Source organism: Bombus vosnesenskii, unplaced genomic scaffold, assembly GCF_011952255.1.
Source record: "Bombus vosnesenskii isolate JDL3184/JDL3185 unplaced genomic scaffold, Bvos_JDL3184-5_v1.1 scf7180000013788, whole genome shotgun sequence".
Classification (NCBI taxonomy): domain Eukaryota; kingdom Metazoa; phylum Arthropoda; class Insecta; order Hymenoptera; family Apidae; genus Bombus; species Bombus vosnesenskii.
Window position 1 is genome coordinate 450,007 of NW_022883218.1, and position 24,457 is coordinate 474,463.

At 39.7% G+C, this 24,457-nt stretch overlaps 1 protein-coding gene across 1 annotated transcript; it reads left to right on the top strand.

The window, feature by feature from the left end:
- The first annotated feature begins 947 nt into the window (after positions 1–947).
- LOC117238971 lies at positions 948–23,330 on the top strand. Its single transcript, XM_033504202.1, has 5 exons — positions 948–1,371; positions 2,373–2,583; positions 11,821–12,275; positions 17,391–17,688; positions 20,626–23,330. Exons 1-5 carry the CDS (start codon positions 1,229–1,231, stop codon positions 20,893–20,895), a joined length of 1,377 nt encoding a protein of 458 aa, XP_033360093.1. The 5' UTR covers positions 948–1,228; the 3' UTR covers positions 20,896–23,330.
- The last annotated feature ends 1,127 nt before the right edge of the window (positions 23,331–24,457 follow it).

Sequence of the window (24,457 nt, forward strand, 5' to 3'; positions counted from 1 at the left end):
GGAATAAACGGTGAAATATAACTTACTACTGTGTCATATTCAAATCAACTACCTCTGTTATCCTAAACGAAACAGGGGAACGACTACCTCGCGGCGTCGATTCACCGAATCGTAGCGAGAAGTTACGCCTCTCGCTGACGCGTTTTCCTCGCGACCGCGTCTCTCCGCGAACGGTCGTAACAAAAAATGTGTCTATGTGGTTAATTTATCGGCAAAATAGATAGTATTCACAAAATTGCATCAATTTTATAAATCATAGAAAACCCTTAGAACATTTTTAACTCGTCTTTTCGACTCTTACTATTTTTGTGACAAAAGTGCGATGTAAGTACAGAGAACGAGACATAATATCCCCTTTAATTAGAGGTTCTTGTTCTATATATCTTCTATAAAGTCTACAATTTAACGTTCTTCCCTTTATACGTCACTCACCGTCAACTCACCCTCTCATTCATATACCGCAATATAAATCTATTTATTAGTACGTATAGTAATCGAAAGCGTACAATTTCGTTTTATTAAAGTTTCACTTCATTTACAGGTTTCTCAAATTAAAGATTCTGTCACTCCTATCGCTTTGATTCTGAATTAAGAAAGCGTCTATTTCTCAATCTTTAATCTATTCATATCTTTTGTGCAGAAATTCGTAACAATCGACGATCGATCGAAGAATTGTTTGATCTTTTCTACTAAAATTTAACTTCGTCGTCCGTCTTCTTTTAAAAGAGTTTGTCACTTCACCTTCCTCTCTGTTCCTTCCAACCCTTCAATCATAAGTTTCAAGTAAAATAAAATGCTGCAGAAAACTAAAAAATTTTATCATTCGTGTCACTTTACTTTTGATACATCGATTATAAATATCGGAATAAAATTCGTTACAAAATTCTATTCCTCAAATATCAATCTATTTATTCATCATCACTGAAAGATTCGAATAAATAAAAGTCATGCTAACTGATCGCGTTTCTTTTCCAGAAAACTAGTATAAACAGGCGTTCTTCAAAGCTTCGCGAACATTGCTTACTTCGGTGAACTGTGATAAAACATGTGCCGATGACAAATAGAGTTTCTTTCTATCGAGAAACGATTTGTGCCGAGCGAGCCGAGAAATCGTCCGGTTTGAAGCGGATCCGAAGTTGATGAGAAGAGACTTTAGGTTAATCCGTTCAGAAATTACTGTTGGAGCACGGTTTCACGAAGGAAAAGAAGATCTGATTGGCTGCTCGCGATGGGTCGGAAGCACAAACGTCGCCTGATACCGGAACAGGATCGCAGGATATGCGGAATTATCTGTTTCTGTCAGTTCACCAATGTCACCAGCTGCGTGGCATTGGTTTATCTGAGCGTGGCAATCTATATGCCGGCCCACAGGTAAACGACAAGGCTGCATCGATTAATTGACCAAGGTCGGTAGTAATTAAGTTACGACTCCGCCGGCCTTAATTTCCTAGAGGAGATCTATAACTTGCACTCTATGACCCCAACTTTAACCCTCTATACCAGGAGTGTTGTTTATGAGAAAAGAAATTACTATTCATTACAGCCTTTTTATTTCAAATTAGAAATAATGAATTAGTAATTGTCATAAATAGATTGCTTGCATCTCTTTACAAAATAATTTATCCATTAATTTTACTAATATTGGTAAATTGTCGAGCAACAAATTGCGGATTCAAAAATTTTACTTATACTATTGCTTTAATTTTGCAAAAGGAACAGAGATAAGTAGAAAATGAGGAGTTAAAGAGCGTAAATGTACAATACAATCGTAAATTACATGGCATTATAGAGAGTTAATAATTTTACATTTGTCCTACACGGAAAATTACTTCAGGAATCACTAACCATTCAATCAATAACCATCAGAATGTCTGGATATTTATGAGTTATAGAGTGTATGTAGCGAAGATCAGTGTAATTTGGAAGAATAATCTGTTACGCAATAATAGGGTAGCGAATATAATGATTCCATCTACACAATAGCGTAGACACTGGTGTAGATTCAATTCGAAGAACATCGATAAGTGTATGATCTTTGGAACTCTATAGGTTAAAGGTCAAATCTTAAATCGCGTAAGGTTTCTTAGAATCTTTTCGGTTGTTGTGAACTATAAGTCATGTAGACGTCTTATTTTTCTTTCTCTTCTTTTTTTTTTTTTTTTGATCTATAGTTACTTGTATCTGATTTTGACGTCTGTTCGCATTTTAAAAATATCTTTCAATCACTTGTAATTTTATAAACGAGAGCGATCGATAATAATGCTATATCAACAAATTCATCGGCTTTTGTACTTGGTATATCGTATCACATCATGCAAAAACCAAACCACTCACAGCAAAATATTAACGAACGCGACGCAATTAATTTCTAGAGTCTTCAACGCTGGGATTGATCCGGATCCAGTCATGTGCCAAACCATTAATACCACCTTAGCCAATAATTGCGGCTGGGCAAGCTGCGGGGAGTGGTGCTTGACGAGAACCACAGGATTTTGTCCTCAAATCCACGCAACAGTAAGAAGAAACGGAACCGACATCGTTTTTGAAAACTGCACTAATTTCAGCAGCATATCCTGTCCACAGGTTCGTTACTTATATTTTAATATTCGATGAATCCAAATTTAATCCATTAAAGGCGAAGCATTGGAACAATATCTGAAAATTACGTATTCACGTACTTACGTACTGAAAGACACGAATAAAGCAAATTATATATTGTTTTATTAAAGTATAAAAATGTATTACCCTAATAGACATTCTATAGAAATTCTATACAAATTTTATACAAATTAGAGACACAGAGAATATTTTTATTTATGTTTTAAAGAAAAATGTTACGATCATAGTCTCAACGCTATAAAATTGTAAAACCTGGATAAGAAAAAAGTAATAACGAAAAAGATATTCTTATCAAAAGAAAGTTCTTGACATTCTTCTTTATAACTACAATGTGATAAAGTAGAATTTAATAATATAAATGGACTAAAAAGAAAGAAATGTCAGGTTAGCATAGCGTTAGCTCTTAATGGATCACTGTATTTTATATCACTGGTTGACGTAATAAATATCTATAATTGTTTTCCCACTTTCGTTATATAAAAAATGGAAAAAGGTTTCTGCATCATATAGAATGATTCTATATCTTTCACAAAATTTAATAAAACATAAAAAAGCCGTTGTATGTTTTATGTAAATTTTTATAAAATGTTTGTTTTTTATTTTCTTGAGATAAATTTATTTCGTTATTTTTCATCCAAAAAGATCTTCATATTCCATACAGCAGAAAAATTTTAATCATATTCGACAAGAAACTGATGATAGATTTAAACCCTGCGGAATAAGCAAGCAAGGGAAATAAGATCGTATATATCCGGACACGTTTTACGACCAGCTCACACGCTCCTGTAACTCACATCATATCACAAATTACTTGCAGTAAAAATTGTGCAGATAAGAATTTTATATGCAGTTGAAAAATTATTAACAATTCCATCCAGTTGAGCTCTACAATTAGATATTTCTATAGTCACTTTTATTTATATTATTTACAATATACTTAAATCTTCTATGCACGATAAATTTCATAAGATCGAGTAGATATCGTAAAACAATTCACGAACGGCGCTTTAAATCAGCGATAACTTAAATTCACGTAAAATTGAGTTACTGAAATACGTTCTATATTCCTTAGGACGTAAAAAGCGCATAAGGTAAATCTACATGCGCAAGCATCGTCAAACGATTCCCAATTTTTCACGTCAATATTAGTTTCCCGCACGATCATCCACGTATAATATACAAGGTGGTTGGTAACTGGTAGTACAAGCGGAAAGGCGGTGATTCTACGCGAAAAAAGAAGTCGAAAATATAGAATAAAAATTTTTCGTTTGAGACATTGTTTTCGAGAAAATCGACTTTGAATTTTCGCTCGGTGCGCGTGCGGTACGTTATAACGGATCTCACTGTAGATCGTTGTCTCGATGGAAAAATTAAAAAGAAAAAAAAATAAAAAAATAAAAAAAAGAGAGGTATAACGTTCCGAACAGGCAAATGACTTTCTGTGACAGGTTGCATGCTGTTCCACTCCTGAAGGAGATGCAGCGCGGAATAAATTGATCTGAATAACTTTAAAATTACGCGTCCTGCGGAATCGTGCAGAAGAATGAGTTTCATGGATTAAGTGGAAACTGTTAAGTGATAAGCAGAATAGATTTTACCATGAACAACAATTTTCCATTATCTTGATCGCCGAGAATCGATGCTTCTTATTGAAAATGATACTCTGGATTCTCTCGCCAAATGTTTCTTCAACGTCACATTCTTCTTTTCTACCTCTTTGCATTGATTATTTCGCTCGTGCCAATTATGAGATAATAATTACTTTATCTCTCATGCCGAACACAACACGGTTCCGCTCCTGTCTTATCCGTCGTTCCATAGATAAACCGGAAATGATTAAATTGTAGACGACAAAAGCCCTAAACTGGCGCCATCGTGATTGCCCGCGAAGATCGCTATTATCAGTGGCTCGGCTTCTAGAATTTTATTTCTTCCCTTGTCAACTTCAAAGTCGATTTCGCATCTGCACCACTTGGCGCTTATTGTTCGACCAATCGATTTGATATCCTGTATGTAATGTACAATGATTTATGGATGAACATTCGAAAATATTATTTCTCAGAATTTTTGTGCTTCCCGGTCAGGAAAAATCGATAGCTCTTCAAAGGCGAGCCACGTTTTTAATTAATCCGACTAGAACTAGCTCAATGAACATTGCTTTAACCAAATTAAATGAGAAAAATCCGATTACATCGGCGAAAGGCTCCGAGATACAGAAAGAGAGCGTTTTAACGCAACTCTCACGCTATTTTACGATCGGAACTTCCGTTAATATAGTCGAAAGCCAACTAGCCATTTAAAAAAGTTGTTTCCTGAAAAGATCATTCTAGCGAATAAAAGCATAAAAAGAGAAAATGTGACATAGAACCTAAATGATAGATGAAATTGTTATGATGATTCGAAAGTCAATTTACTTAAAATTCTTGGTCGTGTACATGTGAAATGTATCGTATCACTCGTTTTTCTGGCGGAAGTTTTTCGACAAAACCAAGGTTCCACGCCAGCGAGGCATAAACGATATTACCGAGTTATGCTAATGTAATGAACATAGCCCGCTGGCCGGTTACTTCGATGCGCTAACCTCGTTACCTGCTACGTAACGCTTTCGATCGGGTTCGTCGTCTTGAATTACTTTCTAATGGCGTGTTCTACTCGCCTGCCACACCTTTTATCGATCATTTTAACCTCACACATCGTGATTTAAAATAGACCGTTTTAGAAGTTTGTTTCATTATTTTTGAAAATATAAAAAATGAAAATAAAATTTAGTTCTTCATTAGTTTGTAATTATTTTGTTATATAAAATTATAGTAAATATTTTAGTCGAATGTTACATTAAAAGGGAGTAAAAGTAATGAAGATTTGCTCCGTTTTCTATTTTTACACAAATGTAACTTTTTGCGTATGAAAAAATTTGTCTCGTTTATCGAACAGCTTGTTTCGAGCATGACAAAAGGCAATGAAGCTAATCTAGAACTGGACGTCAATCATACTGAATTTCTATCCACGGGGAACGCACGTCAGACGGTGGAATATAAACAACTCTCAAGCGAACTGCTGTGAAAATAGAGAGAAATGGGTTGTATGAATTTTATATTTTTAAAACGAGCAACCAATCGTCTTTTCCAAAGTTTGATGTGACGACAAGCTAACTAATCGATGATGCCAAATCCGTCAATACCCCAGGTGAATCGACGAACAATTTCTATATTGCAACTTTAAACAAACTATTAAGTTGAATGTAGTTTCCTCTGAGAATTGAAATCAGCAGAAAGACAGCATTCCTTAAATTTCATCTAGTATTAGTTATTAGGAGTTCCATTGGGGCATTTGCGTGGAGCAGTCGTAGAGAAGACGGAGCCGTGAGCGCGAGCGAAATCTGCGGGAAAACTGGAGAATTCGGACAAGGAAGTTAACCAGAGTGAAGGGCTAGTGCCTGCGAAAAAAAGTGGGTGTAAGAAGTAACGAAATCCGGTCTGGAAAGACATTACAGGCGAAATAAAACCGAGTGTGAGGTTATGCCGGTGAGGAAGTCATATTGGCATGCGCGCCGAAAACGCGGGCCATTTGAACCACAACCGCGGGGAAAGATAAAGAGGTGGATGAAACCATGAGAGGAGGTGAAGCGGAGTTGGCTGCTGAGCCGACACACGTCAGCACCAGAAGTATGAGGAAGGCGGTTCCTCTTAAGAAGGGGTTCTTCTGCTCCACACTGAACGGGGGGAACCTACGGACGGATGAAACGACGGAGGAAGAGGAGACCCCCGCCGTCGAAGCACCCCACGCGACGAAAAGGAAGGCCAGCGATTCTCCCGAGCTCCCCACGGACTTGGCCGAAGAGATGAGAACATCTACTACGGCGGACATAGGAGTGGAACTGATCCGTCGAGTTTCTGAGGTGACCAAGGTTGCCGAGACATCCCGCAACCTCAAGGGCACACGTGGGAATACTCTGAAAGAAGCGGCGAGGTCCATTGCCGCTGGCGCAACAGAGATGATGAGAAGTATGGACCCCGCCTCTGGCGCCTTCGCGATAATGGAAGGACTCATAGCGGCATTAGAGGCGGAGAACGAGGCGCTTCGAAACGAGCTGGCCTCGCGCTTCACTGCAGAGGTGAGCAGCGAGACAGCGCGTCTCGTCGCAATCGAATGTTAGATGGAGGAGCTAGGACCCTCGCTGATCCGGCTGATGGAAGAACGCCTCCAAATTATAGAAAGAAGAAGAGAAAAGAAGGTCGTTCCCAACGAGACCAAGAGAAGGGTGGAGCCTCGAGTTTCAAACACTCCAGCGACCAAGGGAGGACAAGCGGCTGCCATTGGCAGACCGTCGAAAGAAGAAACAAGAAGAAAAAGGAGTCAGCGAAGAAACAACCGGCGAAGTTAACTCCCGGGACAGGAGCGAAGGGCCCGAGGAAAGCTCAGAGAACGTGCGAAGAGGGGGAGACAAGCTGGTCTCCCCCACGTACACCGCGAACATCGGCGGTAACGATCACGCTGAAGGATAGATCGGGCCAATCCTACGCAGAGGTGTTGGCCGCGGCCAAGGACAGCGTCTCTCTGGCACAGCTCGGCATCAACACGGCGAGGATACGCAAAACTATGACCGGAGGCGTCGTTCTGGAGGTCTCCGAGGACCAGAAGAGGGAGAAGGCCGCTGCGCTCCCGGCACGGCTGACCCAGACCTTGGATCCGAGCAAGGCCCGCGTGGCGATACCCTTCCGAACTGCGGAAGCAAGGGTGACCAAGATAGATATTTCGGCCACCAAGAGGAAAATCAGGAAAACTATGGCGAAGGAGAGCGGTTGCAAGGCGGAGGACGCCCGACTGGGAGAGATCCGCGTCGCTCGAAACGACCTTGGATCTGTATGGATACGAGACCCCGCCGGTGCAGTGAGGAAACTGGCCCAAGCTGGCAAGGTCGCCATGGACCCTAGGTGATTGAAAAAATGCGCATCCTTCAGACCAACTTGGGATGGTCAAGACGAGCGCAAGACCTGCTCCACCAAACCATTCCGGAGAGCACAGTCGCCCTAGCGGTGGTGGCCGAACCATACAGAGTTCTGGATGCTCCAGACTGGGCTGGAGATACGGACGAAATGGTTGCTGTCACCTCGACATCAATGCCGGGGGCGTTCGCCCACGGAGTCCCGCTGGATCACGGCAACGGATACGTTGCGGTCAAGTAGGCAGGGATGATGATGATGGGCGTGTACGTGTCACCTAATAGCGCATGGGCAGCGTTCGAGGAGTTCCTGGATGGGGTTGGCGACTGCGTCAGGCGACGCCTTCTCCGGCAAGTGCTCGTCCTGGGAGACTTTAACGCACACTCCACGGAATGCGGAAACTACAGGACCAACGCGCGCGGCCACGCGCTGTCAGACTGGGCCCCGGTACTTGGACTCCTGTTGGTGAACAGGGGCTCGGCCAGCACCTGCGTGGCGTGGAGAGGGAGCTCCGTCATTGACATCATATGGGCTTCCCTCGATGCATTCAGGCGGATTTCAGGCTGGAGAGTGGCCGAGGGAGTCGAGACACGCTCGGACCATCTCTACATATTCATGGAGGTGAAAGACACACTTGGACCCAGAACGATGGTCGCGGCCCGCCGGGAAAAGGACGCGCGCGCCCACTGCCAAGATGGTAAAGGAGAGGAACGAAGATCTACTCCGGGCGGCCGCTATAGCGACAGCTTGGGGCTGGGAGGCCTCGACGACGACCGAAACAGGCGTGGAAGAGGAGGCCGAGAATCTTCGCCGAGCCATGACAGCAATTTGCGACGCATCCATGCCGCGAGCCACACCGAGCACGGTGCAAAGCAGAACAGTTTACTGGTGGAATCCCGACATCGCGGAACTGAGGGCGAGATGCGTCCGGGCCCGAAGACGGTATCTGAGGGCCCTCCGCTGACGACAACGCGACGAGGAAGAAGTCTCCCTGCGCTATGGCGCCCGTTACAAAAGGAGATCAAGATCGTGAAGGACCGTGCCTGGTTCGAATTAGTCGAAGCAGTCGAATCTGACACACGCCCTCTGGTAACGATGGAGATTGGACCTGCGCTGCTGCTGCAGATCATCGGGACGCTTTTCCCCCCACAAAAGGACAGTGCGGGAGAACAATCGCGGGAAACAACATGGCCGGTAGAATGGACAGATGACTGGGAAGTCACGGAGGAAGAGATGTGGGAGGCGACCAGAAGAATGGCCTCCCGTGACGTGGCACCATGCGCGGACGGAATCCCGGGCTGGATCTGGGGGGAAGTGATGGGGTTCGTGGCTCCCAAACTTCGGCGCCTCTACACAAGATGTCTGAAAGAGGGAGTTTACCCCCGAACATGGCGAACGGCGAGGCTGGTCTTGCTCCGTAAAGAAGGCCGACCGACGACTTCTCCGTCGGCGTACCGGCCGATATGCCTGCTGGACGAGGCTGGCAAACCCCTCGAGAGAGTGGTTGCCGCCCGCCTGGAGCGACACATGGCGGGGCGGGTGCCAGGTTGGCACGAAAGCCAGTACGGCTTCCGGAAGGGACGCTCGACGATTGACACGGTCAGACGCGTGTGGGCATTCACGGAGGACATGGTTTCCCGGGACGGCGTGGCGCTAGCGGTCTCTCTGGACATCGTCAACGCGTTCAAATCCATGCCGTGGGACAGGATAATGGCAGCCCTGGAGCACTTCGAGGTTCCCAGCTACCTCGTTCGGCTGATCCGAGCCTACCTCAACGACAGGTGGGTACGCTACGCCAGCAGGGAAGGGGAAGAAAGGCAGCCCGTCGAGCGCGACGTTCCGCAAGGCTCGGTGTTGGGACCGATCCTGTGGATCATCGCATACAACGAAGTACTGCAATGCCCGCTGCCTCCGGGCGCAGCCGTGGTGTGTTACGCGGATGACACTCTGCTCTTAGTCGGAGGTCGCGGATGCCACGAGACGTTGCGCATCGAAGAAATCGCAACGGCCTGCGCGATTCGTGTGCGAACTGGGCCAAAGGGTCTTCCCTGCGAAGTCGGAGGCCATCTGGTTCTACAACAAGAAAAGGCGAGGGATTTCTCCGCCCGGCCTGAGCATAAACATGGCAGGTGAAATCGTCGGGGTGAGATCACAGATGAAATACCTGGGTCTTGTCATCGACAGCCCATGGACGTTCGAGCCGCACTTCGACTCCCTGATTCCGAAGGTGTCGGCGGCTACCAATGCCTTGTGCGGCCTGCTGCCGAACATCGGCGGGGCGGGAGTCGCGGTGCGCCGACTATACGAGGGCGTCGTTCGGTCCCTAGTGATGTACGGGGCTCCGGTATGGGCGGACGATCTGATGGCGAGTCGTCGCAGCAAGTATTGTCAGTCTTTGGTTACGGGTGCTTTCCTCGGCGTCTATTTATCGCCACACAGTACCCGGGCACCCCTAGGGCCATAGGGGTTGGGATTACGCCCAACCATCGCGCAAGGCACCCAGTGCCTTGCTACCTCGATTAGCTAAGCCTGTAGGGACTGTCGCTCGTCTCAGATCGAACGGGGCACATTCTAAGCCCTTCCGTCTCTCCAGGACGGTTCCGGAGCAGGTGGGACGCTGCTCACCCGTCGAAGGCCATTCGGGGCGAGCCATTACCCCTTAAATCGGCCCTCTTCCCAGCATCTTGGCCATCAACCACTGCCACCACGAGTCCAAACCCATAATTGGCCGAGCAGAGGGGTCGCTACTCCCTCCGGGCTTACACACGACCCCCGTGGTACCATCCTAAGTCCATTGGTGGGACTATCGTGTAGATGTACGGCCACGTCACTGCCGGCCGACGACCTGCTAACCGTGCTCGGCAGTTCTAGATGGGACGTAAGCGGGGGCCTCAAGGTACAAAGTACCCGGGAACTTATCCAGACGGTCCCATCCTTGGCATCAGGATCGTGGGTGCGCTACTACCCAAGGCCACGTAGGTACACTCCTGGCGACCTTCCCTGTGCCCCAGCCTCCATAGACTTACATAAGCAAGTCCTCCCTGCGGGAAGTCGTCGCAGCATCCTGCTACTCAGAAGGCTGCACAAGGTAACCGCCATCAGAATCGTCATGGGATACCGAACGGTGTCCCAAACGACCTAGGAACTGCCGAGGAGGACGCGTAGTATCAGTGGCGATCCCAGCTGATCAACGAGAGAGGCGAACATCGAGGCGCGTAGGCGGTCCTCCCAAACTGAGAGATATAGAGAGGCCGCCGCGGCCTCCCGCTCACCTACAGAATGACCCAGGTGCTCACGGGACGCGGCGTGTTCGGCGAGTACCTGAGGAAAATCGGACGGGAGACGATGGACATCTATCACCACTGCGGGGAGAGCAGGGATACGGCGCAGCACACGCTGGAGCTTTGTCCGGCGTGGGAGCTGTCCCGCTACACCCCGCGGCACGTCATAAGCGAAAGATTGCCCCCTCGGCGATTGTAGAAGTGATGCTGAGCTGGCCACAGGAATACGAGGCTGTCCGCCTCTTCTGCGAACGAGTTGTGCTCGCAAAGGAACAAGCAGAAAGAGAGAGAAAGAAAAACTCTCACCCTTGTAGGATAACGCGATGGAAGAGGATGGTGGTCAGGAGCCCTAGGGCCGCTTCATCGCCGTCCAAACGGACCACGACTAGAAGGGGGGATAGCGCTAGGGGTAATGGCGTCCCTAACACCAAATTCAACAGTAAGAGAATTATTAGGATTGGCTCGAACAAGAGAACGCGGGAAGGGGGTGCAACAGAAGATAATTCATAAGAGGTTTCTGGAGTACTCCTGTCATACGCGTAGGATGGTCATCGTGGAGTTTTAGTCGGTAAGAGTCCGACACTACTCTGCTGTTGCCGATTATTAGCAGCAGCGGAGTGTCCATGAGGATTTCTCCACGTCCAAAAAAGAAGTATTAGTTATTAGAGATGTCGAATATTATATATATACATGTCGAATGTGCATAATACATCTCTCTTATTGAAAAGAATTGAAAGAATTTCATGAGTCTAGAATTGATAATTTCCATAAATTAGATAAAATTATATGAAAATTATTCTACTTTAATATACGGTTCTTCAAAAAACCTACATATGCTCAAAACCTCAACATTTTTTACCATCATTATGCATCAACTTAACAAATCAAAATCTATCTATCAATGTAATCTACTATCTTCTTTTTCTTTCTACTCAAATTATTCTAATTACTGAAATCGAAGCATTCTCCTGTTCCAGGTGAACGTGGCGTCTCTGAAAAAATACAACTGCAACAATGGCAGCGAGTGTAGCGTACTTTCGGGGGTGTTCAACTGCAGCCTTGGCCACTGTGTCAACATAAGTGAGCTGATGTTGTGCCATCATAAAGCTGACGGCATTGTTGTGGACAGCGAGAAGGACAACATGAAGCTGAATGGCTTCTTTAGCTGTCAGAACTCGAGATGCACGAAAATCAAAAGCCGCTTCAATTGCGATCGTTATTGCCCGAATATTGCCACGTCAGACGTAAACGTATTCCTTATGCAGGACGACGACGTCATCACCGCGAAATGCCAACGCGGCCTAGCCCTTAACAAAGCAAATGGAAATCTGCTTGGTGTCAGATTAACTACGCCTGAAGAATTTTGGGACGATCGAAATGGAAGTATCGTTGCTAGCTGTTTGGTGGTGAACAAAGAAGCCAACGAAGTAAGGTAAATATTTATCAACGATTATTATTCACTATTAGTTAAACGATGGAAGTTGAAACTTTTATTTCCAATAAAAATAGAAGTTGTTGTGGTTTATAAAATACAGTAATATTTTTTTTTCACTTGGGTATTTCAAAGTAAAATTATTTTGTAATTGGTTCTGTCTTTTGTGAAAAATATCGTATAGCAACAGTGAAACAGTTTTGAGAATGAACGAGTTTCATATCCCAAAAATAATCATTTATGTGGCGAGATTATTGAAATAACAATTAAACTAAATTACTATCGTTAAATATATTTTGACTAATATCTTTCACCATGATCTTATTAGTTTGCTCTGATGTACAGAGTGACAATAAGCGGCTACTAGACTTACGAACAAATTTTAAAACGTGATGATGTTACTTTCTGGTCTCTTTTATAGAATGCTAATATTTTATCAATTTTTCAACTTATATATTTACTATTTCCACATATTTATGTAAGAAACTTTCTTTCTCATATAAAAAAACCTGAATGAAGTTATTCAACAGAACAGTGTAAACCATAATGAAAAGTTGAATTAAATTTAAATCGTTTCTCGGATAAACTATATAAATATGAAAAAGCTGTAATGAATGAGTAATTTTGAGGTCAAGTAACAATGAATCAAACTGTTGCGTACTCTTGTGCCACTCGTTTAGTCGATACTTTTTAGTGACGTCATTCCGTGACAACTAAGATCTCGAATGCAAATCCAAGGAGACTCGTGTAACGGCTTCAAATTAGTTCGAATAAGTTCGAGAACTGTCTGGTGACGTAATTAAGACGTCAGAAAGCAAACAATCGCATATATATATTGTGTCTTCAGATTAATTCGATATCTGGGTACATCCATCCCTAATAAATTATTTTTAACTGAATAATTAATTTCATTCATTTCATTCATTTCCAACTCTATTTAATTATCAATTTCAAAGAAATATTATGTACATCTACGTTATTTCACATGATTTATTTAATTCCAAAATATAATTTTATAAATTAATTGTATTCGAGGCGAAATGTATATTAATGATGTTTATGTATGTCGGGTTGGCGTTGGGATTAGGGTTATGGGCGTTTGATGAATCTCCACTGGAATCAGCCATCGTTGTGATACAATGAAGATAGAGTTTATTAACACAAGTATGGATACAACCGATTTGACAATTAACTGCGGCGATTAGGCACTCGTAATACTAATGACAATGGCCTCAGGTTCGATAACAAATCCGCGGTCAACGGGATGGCGAATTTATTACTTTCGTCAAAATCTAAGTTGGACTATATGTTAAGACGTGAAATATTCACGGATCGTAAAGACGTTACTTAACTCGTTGATGAGACCGTACGCGAGAGAGTGTCTCTCCGTCACGGTGACGCTGTATAGGAAAACTATGATGGGTGTGTCTAAGGGTACGAGATCATCGGATTCGTGGAGAAAAGCCTTCTTCCGGAAAGTGAGGGAAATTGACGTTACTGTTAATCGGTTAATTCTCATATTGGTGGTCAGGGAAGGATGCTAGCCGCCCTTGGGGAAAGTTGCTAGCGGGAAGCGTCGTTCTTATAAAAATTAAGTTTCCCCTATCTTCCCGTAGTTGGAACAAAGACTGTTTGTCTGTTTGAAGGATTTTAGTTAACTAAATCTTAAGATTTATAACAGGACCTTAGACTAGCTGAACATATACTGTGGAGATGCGTCGACATCTGGTAATCATCTTACCCGAAGAATAGGGTCTGCGTGTGGCAAGCCACGGGACAGAAACCGTTGGAATGTTTATTGTCGAGTGCCGCTACAACTATTTCTTTTTAAGGAGAGCTATACTATTACCTCATACCTTTGTTGGACGAAGCGTTCATCCCTTGACTGCGGCCACGTTGGGCGCACTGGTTGTCGCCTCGAGCCCAATCCCACTATCACAAATCTCGAACAAATACAATCAGATTGAATGACGACAATTGTTTAATTATGATAGAATCTAAATTACGGTGTTAAGGGATTTTCCCGAAGTTCTAAAGGGGAGGCTCCGATGTTCTTTCATCTTCGACATATATTTATAAGAACTTTAAGTGTGAAAAAAATGAATATGCGAAGATATATAAAGTATACAACGTAAAGCATTTGGATTTTGATTGAGTGTTTACATGAACATACTGCCTAATATGTGGTCAAAAAAATAAACCAAGGTTATAGAGAATGGTAACTATTTTCATTATTTGGTTTACTACGTGATCTATAGGTACTCGTAATAATAAAATACGCGTAAATATTACATTTTTTTTTAATGCATCGAATTAATATCTAAATAGTTGATATATTATTCAGTGTGTCTGTCTAGAACAACGCAGTTGGTCGGCTAGAGAAGATCGACGTTCTTGATTATATTGGGATCAATGCCTCCCTGAGGTTAAACGGTCCGAGCCTTTCGTTCTTCTGTATTTTGGTCGCGTGCATTTTGTTCCTTTTAGTGCTGACGATTCGTGAGTTTTCGGAAAGAAGAATATCGACGTAACAGGAGAAATTACACAATAAACTAACGAAAAGCTGTCTGTCGCGATATTTCTCGGTGGTCGCAAACCCACAGGATAAAGCGGCAATCTGCCGCACTTTGCCAAGTCAATATTCGATTCAATCGGCTCTCAGAACGATCTTGGAAACTTCCTATGGAAATTCTTTGGTCGCGAAGCTCGTACAAACATGTTTGCTACCGTGAATTATGCTACAATTTGTATTCTTAGAACTGTGCTTGCAAATAATTGCGTCATATTCACACCTCAATTTGCATCAATAGGACTGGTTGCCGCTTTTCGAAATTATCTTATACAAATCCGTAAATATGAAATTTTCGATCAGTGCCGTTCGAAGACCTATGTTTCTGAAAGGTCTTAAAATTTAAATCTTAAAGGTTTTGATGCACAGTGGCTCATCGAAATATTTGAACAACTATAAAGACTTGTTATGAATATATTATGAGTGTTACACGAAAAATTCTAAAATTTCACTAGCATTGCAGTGAAACGTTGATGAAATTTCAAAATATTTTATATGACACGCATAGTATACATGTATTTTCGATCTTTCGCGGGGAGACGCAATCGCGAGGAAGCGCGTCAACGAGAGTCTGTAAATTCCCTTTACAATTATAAGAATCAACACCTCGAACAGATCGTTCCCCTTATTTCTTGTGGGATAATAGGGGTGATTGATGTGGTATAACACTGCGATTAACAGAGTTATAAAATTTGTATTTTCAACACTTAATACACTAAAGAGTTACACCGTTACGTACGATATAAATGTCGTAGACGATACTTTGAAGTATAACACTCCGATAGATGAGCACTGAATGTTCTTTCGTAATAGAGCAAGGCCTTTACAGTTGAATATAAGAAGGTGACTTCCTTGATGTAGCAGAAATAGCAATTGAGCAGACTAAGTTTAGATATGATGTGACTACTCTGTAGTCTAGAGCACAAGTTTAGAGAGATGAAGTGACTGCTCTGTAGTGATGAGAACCAGAGAAGTTCGTTCTTGTGTGATTACGGAGGAAAGCTCGGTGTGGGTGTGTCTTTTGAACTAAAGACGTGGATTCGTTGTTTACACTTTTCGTTAGAAAAGTGAGAGTAACGATTCGCAATGCCCATTGGTTATAGCCAACGTTAATAAAAGAAGATTAGAGGAGGAAGCCTCCTACTGACGTGGCTCGGGGGTGACCTTGTTTATGGGAAAAACCGGCTTTTCCGTTAGACAAGTATCCACTTTTTCCGTTATGTAACTACTCGCTTTCTCCGTAATTTGTAAGAACGTGCAATAAACCTAAGGACTGTTTTCAGTGCCAGCTATAAACCGAAAATACTTGCAGGATTAAAGGTTCTTGCAAAGTGATAAGATTCAGTTTTTTGGGCCTTGACGTTCAGACAATGAAGGATGTCGCACGGACCATCTCACGCGACGTAACAATACATATACTATATAAGAGTTTTCTGTGATATGTGTTCAAATGCTTTCGTGAGTCACTTTAAGTACGTAACTGTACTTTTGCATTTCCGTATCATTTACTTATCATGGGCACGTGTAGTTTCCATATATTCTAGTTCTTTGGCTCTAGAAGACGCCGATAAGGGTATTTCCATGGCAACCATTGATCCTGCGGCTCTACCCACCGATTCATTCCCTATCTTTCGAGTTTTTCTGGCTCGTGTGTTTTCTCCTCGCTTCTTTTATTTCGATACTTCATCTGTACTCTTCTTTTATATCTACGAACGCCCACATTAAGGGCGCCGGGTCAAAACGGTCGACGGGTATAAGAACCAGGGAACAATGAGGCAGGATTTTTACACCGAATCACCAAATAAAAACAGTCGTATCGAAAGATGTGTAGTCAAGCATTCGCGGTCGGAGCACGCGAAATTTCTTTTGAAATGTGTTTACGAAGGAATGTTTCAATGAGGAAAATGAGGCAACTTGGATAAACTATTCCACTTTGTCAACAACTTGTTTTCTGGGTGAGACATGTAAAGATTATTATATACGTGTAAGGATTATTCTATTTAAAATGACATTTTTGAATAGAATTCTTATACAAAACGTGGAACGTTATTTGTACATACCAAGCTTCGATTTCGAATAAGTCGATATTAAAGATTTGTCGATTACAGATGAGCTTACACGTGATCTCGCTTACACATACATGTATATTAGTAAATGTCAGTACGAATGGTCTATATTGTTCTTTCAGATCATCATGTTAGATAGCAAAAACTTTGTAAATGTACAACTTTTTCTGAATGTAGAAGTTATTACAAATGTCTCTACCAACATTATTCTGCCCTGTGTATTACGTTTTTATACGCATTCTTCTCCGACTTATTCCAACATGAAACTCTGTGTGAAAAAATGTTAAGAATGTTTTCGAGCAATTTATTATCAAGCTCATACTATTTAATTTACTAAAAGAAATTTATTAGGAAACTTTCCAATCTTAAAAGAGGAAGTATTTTTCCCACATTTTCTGAAGTGGAAACACAATGGGAAAAATACGTGATGACATTTTAGAACGTCGTTTCGTAAGTCAGGTTTTGGCTTCTTCTCCGCAGGACGCAGGATTGCGTGAATGGCACCTTATTAAAGGAGATCCCAGTACCTGAGCCGAGTATTAATTTTACAAGCTTTCTGAATATATATGAAAAGAGCTTACAATACCCTGTGGATCCTACGAATGTCTACGTGCCGGAACAACGATCGCTGACAATTTACAATAGTTCCCGCCTTTATATCAACTACGAAGGCTGTGTCAACACCCTGAAAGGAGAATGTAAAGATTTTCTTGCTACTCATGGCCGGGATGGTGACAATCAGACGGCACAAAGTCGATACCCCTGTTACTACATAAAGGTATGCTATTTTCTGGAATATCTCATTTTCTTTGAAAATTAGCTTTTTCAATTTTCTCTTATGAAATCATTTTTCTTAAAAAAAAATATTGTGCCTTTACACGACTTTAATGAACACATTCCATTTCATAAGTCTTTGCTTAGCAATGCTTTTAAGAACCTGTTGCTTCAAACTAATGTTTCTGCATGACATTTATTTCTCTAAAACCAAGAAAGAAATTATATAAGATACGTATAAAGAACGATTCTATAGAAAATTTTCTCAATTTTACAGTAGTATCCCTGTTATTAAAGTAAGAAATGAGTTTTCCTGCCACCATGAAATCTTTTCTAATGTAAATATTCCGCGTAAAAGCTTCGTAAAGCTTTGAAACAAAGGCTCATGGTGTATAGAAGATTAATTTCATTAGAAAAACACACCAGTACTTTCAACACCGCCTAATCAACTTTTTAATTGAATCGAACCATCCACTGGCTGGTATGTTTTAATACGCTCAAACTTTGATAGAATCGGCATCAAGCGAAATGAAACTTTTGGCTGGTGGAAAATTGCATTAAGCAACATTGAACAAGAATTACTGTGAATTTTCTTGCAATTAAACTTTTCAAGTATAGATTAACAGGGAAAATGTACCGTTACGTCCTTTGAACATTTCTACGAGTATCTATGGGAATAAAAATATTACGTAATAATTGCTTTGTTTTGTTCAATGCAAGGTTTAATGAATGACTCGAGTGGAACTGCATCCTAAACAACGCAAACTGTTTTTATATTTCTTCTTTTTTTATTTCTACAAAAAATAATACGTTACCGTTGCACTCGTTATTCGGTTTCCTTTAATTGGATCTTCAACGAAATTATTTTATAACAGAGAGTTTCGCGCAGCTCTCAACGATCGGCTCCCTCGTCTTCCACTTTCACGAATTAAATTACGGAGTCCAACGAAGTCCGATGCATTTAATTATTCCTTTTTTTCCCGGCATACTTCCGCGCCATGGTTCAAGTAAGCTTCGAGTTATATCCATTTTTAATGGAGAAGCATGAACCTCTGTTTCGCGCATATTTCGTTATTTCTAATCTAGCAATTGTTGATTTATTTTAACGTATTTTGAAACTAGTAATATGGAATAAATCACTGAACATAACGTTTGAGATTATACGAATATCCTAGAAATGTTATGTTTAATTAATGAAAATAACTGAAACGTGGTAATATGAATGTTAATTCAAAATTAATATCAATCAATGTCTTATTTGGAATAAAATTCTCTTTGTAATTAATGGTATTTTGCTATACTGCTGTCCTTTTAATTAAGTTTTCTTTAAGATCGTAAAAAACAATTTTGAAATTTTCGAGAATATAAAATTTGATAACATTACGAAACTCCTGGAATTTAATTAACTATTTCGGTATCCTTAAAAAATAAACTTTTACATGATTTATGAAAAGCAATATGTTCATTTTAATTAAACTTTATTCCGAGAATAATGTTTTTCTTTGAGGAAGAAACAAAAAAATAGGGCAAACATAAAAAAGTCAAACCCACAGAGAGAAAATTGTACGAGGAAGCTGTTTTATTTTTCATCAAACATTCGTGTTGGCAATTTAAATCCTAAATTTTTTAAGAACCAGCCTTTTTCTATCTTCTATCTTCTTGTTCTATCTGCCTTTGCCTTTGCATTGTCAAAAACGTCATTTCAATGCTTTTTACACCCTTTCAATAAAGGGATATGAAAAATACATCAAAGAAATCGTAAACTACCGTTTTATTACGTAGCTATATTTTAGTATACAGGAGAAATTTATAGATATGTATCACATATGGTACATACATATGTGTAGCAATCACATATTATACATTTGATGTTTCCCTTCAACATAGGGTAATTAGAGAGTAAATATCGCCTGGGACGATTTATCACTAACAACAAGTGTATGCTTCTATACATCAATTAACATTTGATTAAAAGTTTATGTAATCATTTTATGTAATTAATTACTATTTATGCTACCTATCTATCTAATTTACAAATGAATTATGTATATTTAGAAACTTTCATTGCAAAAATGTAGGACAGAGTTGGAAATCAATTTTAACGCCAAATAAGATCATAATTATATAGATTAAAAATGATTCTTAAGTATAATATCCAATGCGTGGCAAGATAGAACACAAGATTTTATGGATCTTCCATATAATATACAGGGTGGTTGGTAACTGGTGGTACAAGCTGAAAGGGGGTGATTCTACGCGAAAAAAGAAGTCGAAAATATAGAATAAAAATTTTTCGTTTGAGACATTGTTTTCGAGAAAATCGACTTTGAATTTTCGCTCGGTACGCGTGCGGTATTTTATAACGGATCTCACTGTAGATCGTTGTCTCGATGGAAAAATTAAAAAAAAAAATTAAAAAAAGAAATTTTTATTCTATATTTTCGACTTCTTTTTTCGCGTAGAATCACCCGCTTTCTGCTTGTACCACCAGTTACCAACCACCCTCTATATGTATCCTACAATCTCCTTGCCTATTCTGCAGTTTATTTCACTCAGTCCACGAAAATTACACAGACATTCGCAAGATACGTTCGGTCATGTCCACCTAAAGCCTTGGATCTCTACGCTTCCTCCTTTCACCCTAATCCCAAGCACTCAATACTTCCACTTATCCCTAGCACTCAAAACTCAGTTACAGTTACCATTCATACAAACCTCGCATTCCTACAAATATTTTTAGGAATATACAAGTAAATACAAGTAGAAAAGATTCCAATCTTCATTCCATATATCATTTCCAAGTTTCAAACTGAAAAATCATAATCGAAGCAGATCGTGGGCACGTTATTTCACATTTATTCCCAACGACGAGTAATCAACAATTACGTAACGTGCCTACTTCCGATATTTCCCGCGCGGCTTCTAACGTCATTTGTTACAGAACAACTCGTTATTAGTCGTGGCACGTTTTGACCTGAATAAGACACGAACGGAATTGCTGATCGCCATCATCGTGCCATCGGGCTCATTCGTCATCAGCCTGACGACGCTCGTTATCATAACGCGATTGGTGCAGGTGGGCGACGATGCGAAGATGCGTTGCCGTTACTGCATCGACAAGCAGGAGGTCGAGGGCGAGGACGAAGGACTCGTAGAGGACTCGTCCCAAGGTCAGGTAAACGAGAACGAGATCAAAAGCATGGCGCTTTAGCAGTTTAAGCCATCTGGGACGAGTACCGTGCTCCGTTACGAGAGAGTGCCATTGATCGACACTGACGAAGCCGAGGACTCATTTTGAACAAAAGGGCAACGTTATATTTTCATTAAAAATTGATTAGCAGTGAATTTAATTACCTTCATGACATTCATTAATGTGTTTCAATCTCGAAGTCAAATATATGGTATCTCGCGCATTTTACGATTCGAATTAACAAGAAATCTTGTGAAATCGCTGTTAAGTGATGATAAAAGTGAGAGATTACAGAATTTGCCCTTAAGTAGTCTCATGAACGTTACTTACGGTGATAAAAATAAATTATATTGTTCACCAAGCGAACCTTGTCATTTGTGGAACGAATAAAATGTGTGTACGTGTGTATTCCTTTGTGTGAAATTAATTGGCAGTACTAAGAAAGATGTTAAACGTAGAAATATTGAACGTAAATTGTTCTTTGATCGTGCAAACGCTTCAGCTGTATCGCACTGTTTACAAAGTCGATTAAACGCTTTCCGCAAACGATTATCAATTCGATTAATCGTCATATACTTTTGTAAAAAGTATAAAACGGTAAACGGAGGAATAAACGATCGACAACCGAGGGGTTCGTGTTTCATACAGCTTGTGTATCACGCGTTTCTGATCGAGTATGGCTATAAAAAAAGAGGGGGTGCGCGTAGATTTATTTCTAATTAATAACATTTTTAAAGACCTAAAAAAAAGACTGATTTCCTTTTTTTGCTGAAATATCACCGTTTTTATCTAGCAGATATTACCAATGAAGACGAACAAATTACTCAGTGTTGTTGAGTTCGATTGGAATATAGGTAATAAACGAATTGGTGAATCCAATTGCAATGTACAACACGCGTTCTCTTCGTGCACTTTCCGTAAGAGCGCACAATAAAATGTGTTCGAACAGAATATTTTATTGTTTTTAATATTATTCGGTCCTCGTAGAAATTTCATCGTTCGTTCAATGTAATGGAAAAACCGGAAGAAATGCTTGGTGCAGCACAAATCAACGGGTAATAAATTCATAACTTGTTGAATGTATAATACAATGTTAACGGCCATAATACCGATACCTTTCTCATGACTAAAAAGGTTAAATATTAATGTTTCTAAGAAAACAAAAATTTCTTGCATTAATAATAAATTAAAGTAAATACGAAATAAATTAAACTAAATAATAATTTTTAATTAATAATGATAAATGATATGAAATACGATAGATATATTAAAGCAAATATTGCTAATTTTTATTCTTGCCTTAATTGCAGAAATTTACGCTTTCTTACTTTCGGAATTTCGCAAAATTATTGGCCGCGAATGTGTCCAAACAAAAGCTTGCGATGGATTTTATATCGTCTTCCAGATGGAAACAAAAGATGAAGGTACGAGGAAGGTAGGAGGTTTAAAAGTCACCCACATTAGTGGCCAAAGTAATTAAATAATCATTTAATCATATATTTGTATACATTCTACGGATATTTTACATTATCATCGATGCCTTAAATAATTTGTGACTGCTTTGATTAATTATGTTAACAGAACTATGTTCAATATATATATAAAAGTAATACTTGAAAGATTATGATTAGAGGCCAGCTTTTTAAATATTAGATGCAAAAAATATTCTGTGTCTTTGCTTTCATGTTCAGTACAAAATTTTTATCTCAATTTTTAAAAATTGGGATATTTCGAATAACTGAAAGCTTTCTATTGTTCGACTGTTTTTATTCAGCAATTCTTGTTATTTTTACGTCTCGAATTTTTTACAGCCACTGGGATGTAGTTTGTAATTGGTTCAAAACTAAAATTTCTTTCAAAAAAATTTTTGGTATAAAAATATAACAGATCATTTCGACGACTTTAGCAATGTTTTTCTTAACTATATATGATCATTTGTCAAGTTATATCGCAGATAGAATGATAGATAACACTTTATTGTAAAAGTTAACTATCAAACACGTTAATAGACGGTAAGATATCTCAATTTGAAATAATGACATAGAATAATGGTGCAGTGTATACAATTAAAAACACTCAAATTTTTTCTACTAATATGTCATTTAAGAAAGTACCTTTTTACTTTACCTTCAATAAAGAAAGTCTTTTTAAAACTAAAAATAAGATTACTAATGAACTACTGAAAGATTTACTTCTAAAAATTAACTCAGAACTAAACATCGTAATTAAAGAAAGAAAGTTCGAATTAAATGTTTGAAATATTGTTTCATAAAAACTTGAAAAGTGATTATACACGTGATAAATATTTTCTGACTGTATAGATATAGATATTTCATAGGAAAGGAAATATGAAGAAAATAGAATGAGACAAAGAACCAACTAGAGCAACAATGAAATATTGTTAACCGGTTAATTGTAAAAAAATTCATGTTTCTCCGTGCGCGCGATGATTCAGAGCACGAACGAAAAATATCGCGATGCTTTCGATGTACAAGGTAGATTAGAAAGAAAAAAACAATTTATTCTGTAGAAGTTATTCGTTAGGTTTCCAGTTTTCGAGCGTACATTGAAGCCGATTTAACCTCGGTTGATCTCGAGTTTCGACTGTCAACGAACGTACACTTATATTATATTTCACAGATGGTGATGTTATATACCAAAATATAGAGTATAAACGAGTAGAGATTAAATATCGATTTACCAGTGTTATTAGCAAATATTTCATTTCAAACGCTGCGACTGCCTATAAAAAAGTTATGGCATCGTTCGTTTGCGATAAATGCAATTAAAACTTAATCAGAGATTTAGATCTTTTACAGGCTAGCAGTGTTATTCGATTTTTTATGAAAGTAGCTGAAATGCTTGCTGGTCTTGTGTTACAGCCACCAACTTCGATTGTCAATGTTGAATCGTGCTACGAAAGCTTAAACTTGTAGCTATAGAAGATCTCAAAGATATCACATTCTATTATTATTTCTAATAAACTTTGGATTACTTATAATTCACTGATAGTAACATTATTTTTTTAATAAGATCATTGTAGATATACAAGATAGAGTATAATCGTAAATGACTAATGCCATTCTCTCGATAGTATAAAAGTTTTTGTTCATAAGATATATTTAAATAAATATAATAGATTGAACAAAGAACAAGAAATGATAGTTATGTGAATAAATGTGTCATTCAACAGTTGCTATTTGAAGAATATTTATGTAACATAATGAAAGACAATTTACTTCTTGTAATATGTCAATACTCGATTGAGCAGCAACATTTTAGATCATTACATTTAATATAAAAATGTTATTCAAAAATCATTGCAATCATTTTTTTCCGAATTTTGATAACAAAGAATAAAAAATATTTTCTCGACAGTTTCAAGACATTTTATTTGAAGAACAATTTTTTGCTTAATATTTGTGTTCTATAAATGTAGATTACAAGCTAGTATATGACATGTAGACAAAAGAAATTGTGTTTTCAATGCATGTAAAATACCGATAAAGCTATACACTATCATATTTGTCATGTTATATGTGCCTTCTTCCGTTTACGCTAAAATTGATAAAATATAATCAAT

What these genes read in the sequence shown, in the direction of transcription:
- LOC117238971 (XM_033504202.1), top strand. Translation starts at nt 1,229, where the DNA reads ATGGGTCGGAAGCACAAACGTCGCCTGATACCGGAACAGGATCGCAGG. An exon ending in ATCTATATGCCGGCCCACAG is followed by an intron (nt 1,372 to 2,372) that starts GTAAACGACAAG and finishes ATTAATTTCTAG; the next exon opens with AGTCTTCAACGCTGGGATTG. An exon ending in GCAGCATATCCTGTCCACAG is followed by an intron (nt 2,584 to 11,820) that starts GTTCGTTACTTA and finishes CTCCTGTTCCAG; the next exon opens with GTGAACGTGGCGTCTCTGAA.